The sequence below is a fragment of the Phycodurus eques genome, chromosome 12 (genome assembly GCF_024500275.1).
Source record: "Phycodurus eques isolate BA_2022a chromosome 12, UOR_Pequ_1.1, whole genome shotgun sequence".
Lineage (NCBI taxonomy): Eukaryota > Metazoa > Chordata > Actinopteri > Syngnathiformes > Syngnathidae > Phycodurus > Phycodurus eques.
Window position 1 is genome coordinate 6,286,100 of NC_084536.1, and position 11,827 is coordinate 6,297,926.

The window sequence follows — 11,827 nt, forward strand, 5'->3', positions numbered from 1 at the left end:
GGTGGTAACTGAGCACGAAGGATTGTGCTGCATCGCAATGTATTCTTACACTGCTGCGCAAAGTAGTGCATTGCACGCCATTCATAGCTTAGAAACTGCGCATGTCGGGACCGTCATAAACCGAGGAACTCCCTGTACTTGAAAATAAAGATATTCATATTTTTATTCTGAGCGGCAAGTTGGCCGACTGGTTAGCGCATCTGCCTCCCAGTTCTGAGTACGCGGCTTCAAATCCGGCCTCGCCTGTGTGGAGTTTGCATGTTCTCCCCGTGCCTGCGTGGGTTTTCTCCGGGCACTCCGTTTTCCTCCCACATCCCAAAAACATGCATGCTAGGTCAATGGAAGACTCGAAATTGTCCGTAGGTGTGAATGTGAGTGCAAATGGTTGTTTGTTTATATGTGCCTTGCGACTGGCTGGGTGTACCTCATCTCTCGCCCAGTGTCAACTGGCATAGACTCCAGGTTGCCCACGATCCTAGTGAGGATAAGCGGTGTTAAAAATTAATGGATGGATATTCTTATTCTGAAGTGTCTCACTTTCATGATCCTCAGAGACGATTGCCAGAACCGACGTGGATGATTAATCCTTAGCGCTGTTGTTGGTTTTGCTTGATAGTGTTTTATTTCCTGATTTTGTTCCCATTCCTGTTTGGTTAGAGAGGACTCTTATCCAGAGTATTTAGGAGTTCTGTGCGAACAAAGGACTTTGCTTGGATCTCCTATGTCTAGTTTGGAGCATTTGAGTGTCATCTGTTAGTGCTGTTTGACAAGAAGATGCACTGAGTCAAGATGGGGATTTCAAGGGATATCGTTAGATGTACGTCCCGCATCTGAGACGCACGCAAAAATTAGCAGGGATGCATAACGTAAGGTCAATCTGCATTTTAGGACGCGGAGCTATAGATCAGTACTCCGGCGTGGTGCTGGAAATCCGCCGTATCAATGTTTTATTTATTTATTTTTGGACGAGACAAGTCTAGAGTGCAACTAATTTGGTTGCATATGCGCCCTAATTTCTGAATGGTGCGGGGGGAAAAAACAGTGGGTGCGTACAGGTGCCCAGTCATATGAGGAAGAAAAAAACATTTCCGCGACTTGAAAGCATACATATGAAACCCATCCTGGTCACTTAACCAATCAGAGCTAGTGAAGGGCGGGGACCCTCCGTCTGATTGGCCGTGTGCTTGTCTGTTTATGCAGGCGCACGCGTGTGTGTGTCTGTCTGTGTGTGTGCGTGTGTTTGTGTGTGAGAGTGTGTGCGTGAGTGCGCGTGCTTTTGAAATGCGGGCGCTCGCATACACGAAGCAAAATTTTCCGACGCCGTGCCACTAGCTGCGCCTTAACATAAAGTTGAGCGGCATAAAGGGAATTAGTTCCAAAGCCTAACGCCACCACGACGATGTGGGAACATTTTGGGGCACTTTTGGAAATTCAATCTGGCCCAGTTCAGAGAGGCAGAGCACTCTCCATTTTCTATGATTTTACAAACAGGCGTGTTTGCCATTGGCTGGGATACGTCAGTGCGTCCGCCATATTGAATGTGTCAGTTCTGCCTGTAAACATCTCATCCTGTCTGCCACTCCCGCCGCTCTTTCTCCTCAGTCAGAGAGGCGGGAGTGCGCTGCAGCACTCCCAGAGTGTGGCGCTCTGACTAACCGAGCGGCACACTCCAACAACGCTCTGAGTTTCCGAACTTTCCGTAATGTAGAGAGCGCGCTTGGAGTGAATTTCCGAACGTACCCTTGGATTCAAGCCAGATGAACGCGGCCATCCCGCTAACACCAATGAGCTTGTACAGTGTGTAGAAGTTGTATGAAGTCACAACAAAGACAACACAACTTAAAACCTCAAAGTGACAAAATCTATTTTAATTACAACCATCCCACACAATTTCTTCAGCTGGGAACAAGAAACACAGTGGGACATTTCCCGTTTCCCATCCGCTTGCAATTATGGAACCCTTTGCCCAACAATGCAAATACAAATGTGGCACACATATGCTCACATTATTTACAGTATGCCATTACTCACTATTGTAAGCGATGTAGCCATTGAACATGTTGACAAAGCAGCGAAAAAGAAAGGCTGCAGCCTTTTAAAAAGTAGTAAAAATCTTGAATCAAAGCAGGTTGCTTTGGTCTACTTGTGTTGTTATTGATGTTGCTGCTTGGCACTTTTTCTGAACCAACTTGAAACTTGATTGGCAGAATATTGCCTGTTAAGGCATTAATGACTGTTTACACTGCTGTGCCGAATGTTTAATATTTGCTCAAGTACAGATTTTGTGAACAGAGCCTGAGATATTTTATTTATTCTACATTACAATGTCAATATTCATTGTTCTTAGAATTAGAATTAAAAGTAAATTGTTCTTAAAAAGGATGTACTTGCATTATTATGGTCTAATATTATTATATCAGTGGCATAAAAGACATCAACCATACTATTGTTTGTCATGATAGTTTTTGGAAAAATATATCGTCTTAAAAATTTGCTATTGTGACAGGCCTAAACACATATAATATACTGAGCGAGAGCAAGCGCAATGGACAACACAAAAATAATTTGCGAACAGTACAAAAAAATAGAGTAATAACTCTCTATCTACAAATAGACTGTATTTATTACAGTCTATTTGTAATAGACTGTAATAAATAACTGTAATAAAAATCTGCCATCTAGCAGGACCGTGACACAATAACCGGGATATAGCGGAGGATTACTGTATCTTTATTCCGTGATGATAAATTGTAGAGACTCATTGTTCCCGGGTTGGGACTCATTATTTCCATGATGTGCATGCTGAGATTCACATAGTCTCAAGTGTAAAACGATCTCTGGATGTAGCTTGCTACGGTAGATTCTTGCACTCGTCGCTCAGTAGCTAGCTGCAGATTGGCTTGTAAGATATTATTATGTTTAATGTTACATTTGTGGTATACTTCATTTCCTGTACATAGTTATAGTTAAACAAAGAACAGTTAAAAAGTAACAATTAAGAGAGATTTTAATGGATGTCTTGGGATAGAGACCGAGCCCTGCCGCAAATAGTAAAAATCTGCAAGTAATTGTCCCCAGCTAAAAGTTTATATAGACGGCACAATTTGGGAAACCACTACTTTTGTCTGAAAGAAACTCCTTAACTCACTTCCATATAGTTCCTTGGCACCAAGATGCCACAAGCTGGTGGCAAAGCACTACTTGAGTCTAAATGAAGCTTCTTTTTTCACATTTATATAGTTCTTTGGCACCAATTAATTAATTCACACTTGTATTGCTTTGACGAGCACAAAAACTGTGAATTTCAGTGAATAATGGAGAATATCTGCGCATTTGTGATTTTGAGAATACTGAATTGCTGAATTAGCAATTAGAGTGGTGAACTTCTTGCTACTCATGCTTGTATGACAGGAATGTTAAAATGTTGAATAAAATATTGCCGATACAGTTACAGTAATAATGGTTTTATGATGGGCACAGTTTGGATACACAAATGTACTGCATCTCCAAGGGAAAGTACGATCAGCATTGTGGTCAAACCTCAAGGTACCACTGTATCATTGATCATTACAAGGATCTTTTTTTCTTTCTTTGCCTAAACAATTTCATCCCTACAGTCCTTAGACTTGGTGGCACTCTCAGCGGACGTGGCCAACATCTGGGTGACGGGCCTCCGCTACCTTTTGGCGCACCCCTCGATGGTCGGTGGAGGAGTCGGAGGTCTGGGAGAAGGAGGAACAATGGAGGCCAGTTTGGGCAGCAAGATGAGGAGCGAGTGGCTGGCAAGCGAGTTTGGACGAGTGGACGAAGACGGTCATGGCATCGTGTCCGAGGACGTGGCTGTCACGACCATCGTCAAACTGTGTCCTGGCATCAAGGAGGCCAAGGTGCGACAACTGAATTACATTTGTCATTACAAATGTCTGGGGAAATCTCTGTAATTGTTTTTCAAATTAAGGGAGTCAAATAATGTTGGTTAACACTGAAGCGTATATTGGTGTTGGATAAAACGGAATTTATTTAAGAAATAAATTAGTCGAAGCAGCGATGCCTGCGTTTCTGCTGGTTTAGCGTGATTTGACGCTTAGCGTTATAAATCAAGCTAATTTGTCTCGAAAAGGGCACCACGTCACTTTTTTATAACTTTTTATAACGCGACGACAAACCTTTTATCAGTCTCATAATCTAAAGTTTGCTACATTTTATGAAATACGAGTTCTAGATGGCAGAGCCTTACTTAAACTCAAAACACACACAAAACACAACCAAGAGTGGAATTTCCTAGAATATTTAATTAAATCTACGAGGGATCTATAGGGAAACACAAAGAGGCTAACTACAGGAAGAAAATAACAGTAATACTGGTGAAAGAAGAAAAAAAATAGGTAATAGGACATCAAGTGCTGCTGGGCTAAAAATGTGAATGTGAGCGTTTAATGCCTTGAGTCAGAGCGAGAGCGAGCAAAGTTGGGATTTTGTGTAACGATAGTAATTTCCCCAAAATTATTAGGCACTAATCTTGTACATTTTGGCAACGATTGCAGTGTCTACTCACGACCGTAGGTCAGCTGGTCGGTAGGATGGTCTGTCTTAGTCGTCTCGGCAAGTATGGAGACAGGTTTGGTTGAAGAAGAAAAAAGATGAGGAAAAATAAAATAAAAACAAAAGAGGCGGAAGAAGAAAAATTGTTGTCCCGTTGGGATTCGCTCGTAACTTTCCTGCTTAGTGAGCTTGCCGTGGGCTTCGATCTCGCTCTCAACTGCGGGTGTACTAGGTACGGATGCAGGGCATGATTTCCCGGTGTCTCCGCCAACAGCTCAAGCTCGGAAAACGATCGAAGCTGCATGGACGACTTTTTCGATCGGACCGCGCCCCCGGCTTCTCCGGCTGTCGTTTGCGCATGTGGTTGCGCCACAGGGAGACAACGCAACAAAATAAGGGGGAGGGGGTTGCCCGAAGCCACCCCCTAGCCCGGGAAGCAAGACAAGAGCATTGAAAATGAGCGCGAGGGAGGGGGCGAGAGTCAGAGGTTAAATACCCAGGGGGCGTGTCTAAGAGGACGGAGGACCGGACAAGACCACGGCCATCGACTCGAAATTAGTATACGAAGTTTGCCTTTAAAAGTGGTGTCAAAATCATATTAATATAAAATACTCCCAACTTTGTACTCTTTACTTATAGATCAAGCATATAGAATGAACATTTTAGTATTGGCAAATCAACTGTGTATGGTTCAATAACATTACATGCTATTTGGAGCTTCAAATCAGGATAAACAGTTCTCAAAGTCTTGTAGCTGCACCGGTAAAGTTGACACACAGACACAGACATCAAGCCATACATTTGGAATATTTCTGCAGAGTTCGTGAAATATCAATACTGACATTTTATCTGTGGTTAAAAACAACTCAATGGAAGTTCACGGGTTGCAGTACTCTCAAACACCAGTGGATGACGTGCATGTTTGGATATTAAGCAAATAGTTCATCGCTGTATTTGAATTCCATTGATCTGTCCCACCTTGGTCACCCTCAAAGAAAAGGACTCTTTGATGACCGTGAACCAAGATTTCGAGGGGAGCTGCTAATTACTTTAGGGTCCAGTAGACGTCTTCCAGTGGCAGTCTGGAAGAATGCAGCCCATCACGTGGGGGGAGGTTCTGGCAACAGGGTCAGAGTCACTACAATACATTGCAGCATAGTATTCACTCCTGTGGCCTGGAAGTGCAAAACAATATAACAGATTGTGAAACCTTTTTACGTTTCAGAAAACAAATGAACAAAAGCAAAAACACTTACATTTCAGAAATTAACAAAAGTCGAAACACTTACATTTCAGAAGACAAATGAACAGAAGACGGCATGGTGAGCGACTGGTTAGGACATCTGCCTCATAGTTCTGAGGACTGGGGTTTAAATCCCGGCCCCGCCTGTGTGGAGTTTGCATGTTCTCCCCGTGCCTGCGTGGGTTTTCTCCGCGTACTCCGGTTTCCTCCCACATCCCAAAAACATGCATGTTAGGTTGATTGAGGACTCGAAATTGCCCTTAGGTGTGAATGTGTGGGCGAATGGTTGTTTGCTTCTATGTGCCCTTTGATTGGCTGGCGACCGGTTCAGGGTGTACCCCCCCTTCTCGTCTGAAGATAGCTGGGATAGGCTCCAGCACGCCGGCGACCCTTGTGAGGATAAAGCGGTACAGAAAATGGATGGATGGAAATTAATTAACAGAAACTGAATCACTTTTACATTTCAGAAAACACGTTAACAAAAGCAGAAACACTTTTACAAAAGACGAAACAAATTACAATTGAGACAAAACCTGTATTTTGGCTTTTGTTAATTTGTTTTCTGAAATGTAAAAGTGTTTCTCAATTTGTTATATTGTTTTGCACTTCCGGGCCCCCGTAATTCACAATATACTGTGAACCATTGTTCATTGGGGGGGATACTTTCCAGACCCCCCCAGCCCCACCACCACCCCACTTAATAAGTAAAGTCCCAGAGATGATATAGAGAGACAATGTAAAAGTTTTACACCTCCACGCAGTTCACACATTTAAACTTAAAACACCCTTTGTTTTAAAGTATTCCTTAGCACCTGTTCTCACTCACGCTCGCACAGTTCTCCAAATAAGAGACAAAACCTGCTTGCTTCAAGCTGTTTATTGCCCACTTCCAGTTAAAGTTTTCTGTAAAACTGCTCAACTGTCTCCCTGTCTAATACCGCATCCAAAGTAAAATGGTGATGTGCATCTTCAAGGCCATCAATAACCTTGCAACACCATATCTTGCTGACCTCGTTCACGTTGCGGTACCCTCCCGCAACGTGAAGGAGGTCAGCTCCTCTCTTTTTTCCACCTCCATCCACCTCAGAGGCACTTTTACCCGTTTGTCCACTGAGCAGAGCCTTCAGCCCCTCTATTCTCCATCTTTGGAACTCACTACCACCTGACCGCTAAAACACAGGCGTACAGTATTAACTCTCTTCAAATCCAAACTCTCGACACACCTATTCTGGTCTGCCTATTGACTTTAACATTTCCCATATAGTATGCCAATGTAATTGATGTTTATTGTATTGTTATTTTTATTTTATTGTTTTATTTCTGCGGCACGGTGGACGACTGGTTAGAGCGTCAGCCTCACAGTTCTGAGGACCCGGGTTCAATCCCTGGTCCCGCCTGTGTGGAGTTTGCATGTTCTCCCCGTGCCTGCGTGGGTTTTCTCCGGGCACTCCGGTTTCCTCCCACATCCCAAAAACATGCATTAATTGGTGACTCTAAATTGCCCGTAGGTGTGAATGTGACTGCAATTGGTTGTTTGTTTGTATGTGCCCTGTGATTGGCTGGCAACCAGTTCAGGGTGTACCCCGCCTCCTGCCTGATGACAGCTGGGATAGGCTCCAGCACGCCCGCGACCCTAGTGAGGAGAAGCGGCTCAGAAAATGGATGGATTGTTTTATTTCTTTTAATTCTGTTTGTACGGTAACCTTGAGTGGTTTACAAGGCGCCAATAAATAAAATGAATTATTATTATTATCATTAAAGCTAAAACAAAACAAACGATAATTGATGGCCATACCAATTTCTTGAATGAAAGTCTGCTAGTTTAAAAACATCCTCGATGCGCCAAGGGAAATTTGCATAGATTAGTTACAATAATTATAAACCTTCAATTGACTGCTACTTTCACACGCACGGAGCAACAACATAAAGCATACAAACAGAGCATAAAATAATACTCATAGGCAAGTATTCCATCTCCTGTGTGGGTATTATTAGAGACGAGGACTTTCTCTACCTCTTTCTTGTTCTGAATGGAATAGAAGAGAACTTTATTGATTTGTCACTGTTACAGGGAAAATGAATATCAGTTAGGCATCTCACAATTTGCATTATTGAGGGGAAAAAAAACAAGTGTAAGCGCTGTATCTGTTCCAGTAGACCTCAGTGCTCTCCAGCATGTTGAGGCACAATGTGGTACTACGCCGAAAACGTGCAACTCTCAATTCAGACTTGCCTGTATACTGTAAAACCCCATAAAGCATGTTTGACGGTGGGCAGTTGGTGAGTGTAGGTGAGCATTATGGGCCAGGTGTGTCCCGCACCGTCTGCACTAATCAGCCATCACCGGGCCGTAGCCGGGCAGTTAACCGAATCAAAACGTGCAATATATTTCACCTTCACCGTGACACTGGACTGACTACAGCCTCTGAATCACTGAAGTGGAAAAGTGCTGACATGCGCGCCATATTTGACAGGGAATGCCCACATTTTAGGGTTGCACCACCCAGAGTGCGTACGTGGCATGAGGGTGCATAAATGACAAATTTGAGTGGACGAGAGAATGTGTGGTGCCAGAAAAGCACGCACCTGCACACCTTTTCTGACTTAGCCACACGCTAACATTGTGAGCAGTGTCAGCAGCAAACGCCCCATTGGGTCTTAGTATATATTTTAATATTCAATATATCTTTTGTGACGCTAGTCCCGGAACTTTTCTGACATACCTCATAAGTCACACAAGACACTGGTGTTCTTCTCATCTAATTATATGATTATTTAACTGCTTTTAACAGTTATAAAACATCACCTTTTGCTGGATTTTGTCTAAAATGTATGGATTATTATATGCATACTCATAACTGAGTTACGTCACATTTTCCGATGCCTGTGTGAGAGAGAGAGAGATTGGATTATTCCCTTTTATAAACTCCAACGGGGTCATTAAGCCAGCTTTGTTTACAAATGTTAAGAAATTTCCTCCGGGAGGCGACCATCTTTTCACATTAGACAGAGTAGATGCTAATCCGACTCTTATGGAGTGAACAGGAATTTGCCTGTGGTGACGAAAGAAAGATTTTCCAGTAGATTCTTTGCTTCATTTCTTGGTTTTTGTTATTAGAAGTGACTTTCTGGCTGCTCCATCCATTTGTGTCCTCTGCTGTCAGAAAGGCAGACATTAATTCCCCCCCCCAAGGAGCACATAATGAGAAAGAATGTTAAAATGAAAAGAAACAAGATTAAAGAGTGAGAGTGAGTCGGACAAAGGATGAGTAATAGGGACGACATTATTACGCCGCCGCAGTGTATCTGGGTCATTTCCATTTCCTCGGTGAAACAAAGTAACCAAAGTTTAATCATATCGACCAACTTCATGGAACGGATGAGGCAAGAGTTTTGGAGAGTTTGTTGTCATTCATCTCAGTGATCGGACTCTCGTCAGCTTTCGATTTGTCCTCGCAGGTCCGTCTGCGCTTCAAGGAGATCCAGCGCAGCAAGGAGAAGCTGACCTCCCACGTGACACGCGAGGAGTTCCACGAGGCCTACTGTGAGCTGTGCACCCGGCCCGATGTCTACTTCCTGATGGTGCAGCTGGCCAAGGACCGCGAGTGTCTAGACGCTCAGGACCTGCGTCTCTTCCTGGAGACAGAGCAGGGTCTGTCCTTGGCCACGACTGAGGGCTGCCTGGAGCTCCTGAGGCGCTATGAGCCCTCAGCACAGGGCAAGGAGAGGGGGCTGCTGGGGCTGGATGGCTTCGCTCGCTATCTGCAGTCTCCCGAGTGCCAGCTGCTGGACCCCGAGCACGAGGGGGTATGCCAGGACATGAACATGCCCCTGTCGCACTACTACATTAGGTACTTGGATTTTTGCAGTACAGTTGACTGTTTCCAGTTGTTTCATCGTTATTCACACAATGATGAAGCAAGAAATACTGGGAAGTTTGTTTTTATGCAAAAGAAATGCAAAAGGCTATTAGAGCTTGAACTTTCCAAATACAGCCAATCATCTTCCCATAGGAAATCATGGAAATAGAACTACATTGTTACCTGGACTTATGAGCGACCCAGTTTACAAGTTTTTTAAAAAATTTTTTTTATTATTATTATTTTTTTTTTTCACGTTGTGTTTTTTTTGTATGCTTTCAAGTGAGCCTCAGATACGCCGTCGGACGAATGAAGTGAAAAAACAAAACAAAAACAAAACAGGAGAGCCAGTCATCAATGCACTTTCAGATGTTTAGTGAGTGGGACAGTCAAACACAAAGAGAGAATGTCTTTCGGCTAAATTACACTTGAAAAACATACATACAATATATTATTGCTACTACTATCTATTTTATTGTCTTATTATATTTTTACATTTGCATTTTACGATACAGAGCTACAGTGTTTTTCTATATTGAAAGCACATAACACCTAACCCTCCTAACCTTTGTGGTGATATTCTACGGGTTGGAACGGCGAAATGGCATTTAAATTGATTTCAATGGGGAAAATTGATTTGAGGCGACACGCGAATGACTGGTTAGCACATCCGCCTCACAGTTCTGAAGACCCGGGTTCAAATCCGGCCTCGCCTGTGTAGAATTTGCATGTTCTCACCGTGCCTGCGTGGCTTTTCTCCGGGTACTGCGTTTTTCTCCCTTATCCCAAAAACATGCGTAGTACGTTAATTGAAGAGTCTAACTTGATTAATTGATTGTTTGTCTGTATGTGCCCTGCAAGTGGTGTACCTTCCCTGTCGCCCGCAGTTAGCTGGGATAGCCTCCAGCATACCCGCGACCCTAGTGAGGATAAGTATCACTGTACTTGATCTTTTTCTGAAATGCTGTGCTACAGTTAACCCAGATGTAACGAGACACACACCTTCCAAAAAGCTCAACTTTCATTTTGTTTGTCCATATAATATTCTCCCAAAAGTAAGACGAGCCTTTATGTTCTTTTTGGTCAGCAGTGGTTTTCGCCTTGGAACTCTGCCATGGATGCCATTTTTGCCCTGTCTCTTCCTTATTTTTGTGTCATAAACACTAACCTTAACTAAGCCAAGGGAGGCCTGCAGTTCTTTAGAAGTTATCCCGAGTTCCTTTGTGGCCTCCCAGATGAGTCATTGCTGTCCTCTTGCGGTAATCTTTGTAGGCCGGCCACTCCTGGGAAGGTTCACCACTGTTCCATGTTTTCTTCATGTGAGGATAATGGCTCTCTGTATGGTTCGCTGGAATCTGTCACGATACTAATTCGTATCACATTTGACTGGACCCAAAAGCAGACTGAAGCGGAGGGAGTAGATTTAGAATGGTTTATTGAAGGTTGGTTCAGGGTAAGCATATCCAAGGAGAGATCGTGGACCGTCAGGACAAGGAGTGAGCAGCAAGCGGGGATGTGAGCAGGTGGGATAACTTCGCAGCGTGGCTGGAGCGGACAGCGATGCGGGGGTGGGTGGGGGGTGTAAGGCGCACTGGAGACGAATGAGAACACAAGGAGGTAAATAGGATTTCGGGAAAGCGAGTGACTTACATACAAGAGTCCGAGGGTCGGCCTGTGTGCCACAATAAGGTGTTAATACTCTGGCGATGGTTTCCTGGATCCGGCAGGCTTTTATGCAGGCATTACTGAGTTCTGCGAGAGGACAGGTGCGCGGAGGTGTTGCTGATTTGCTAAGCGAGAGAGAGGGAGGCGAGGCACGAAGCGCCACCCAAGCTCCAAAAAGGGGACTGCAGGAAACAACCATGACAGAATCATTGCTTTTTGTAACCCTTTCCAGACTGACAGACTTTATTTCTCGACTGTTCTGGAATTCCTTTGGATCGTGTCATTTTGTTGCAGCTTTTTAAAAATCTTTTGTCCGAATTGATTTTGTTGGGTCTGGAGATAATCAGGCTTGAGTATGATCAGTGAAAATTAACCAAAAATTGTGATTAGCCACAATTAATTCCTGATTTAACAAGGGGGGTAATTACTTTTTTTTAATTTTATTTTTTATTTTTTGCCAACGCCACTGTTGCATTGCAGATCAAACAAGAATGAGAAAGAACAAAAAAAAAAATCT

The 11,827-nt window shown here is 43.5% G+C and overlaps 1 protein-coding gene across 2 annotated transcripts in view; it reads left to right on the plus strand.

Moving 5' to 3' along the window:
• The window catches only part of plcl1 (phospholipase C like 1), a 96,428-nt gene that overhangs the window by 64,756 nt on the left and 19,845 nt on the right, over window positions 1-11,827 (plus strand). For both annotated transcript variants that reach the window (XM_061691526.1, XM_061691525.1), the window contains 2 exons: window positions 3,618-3,887; window positions 9,245-9,636. In XM_061691526.1, the coding sequence (XP_061547510.1) occupies window positions 3,618-3,887; window positions 9,245-9,636 (662 nt within the window). The remainder of the gene's footprint in view (window positions 1-3,617; window positions 3,888-9,244; window positions 9,637-11,827) is intronic.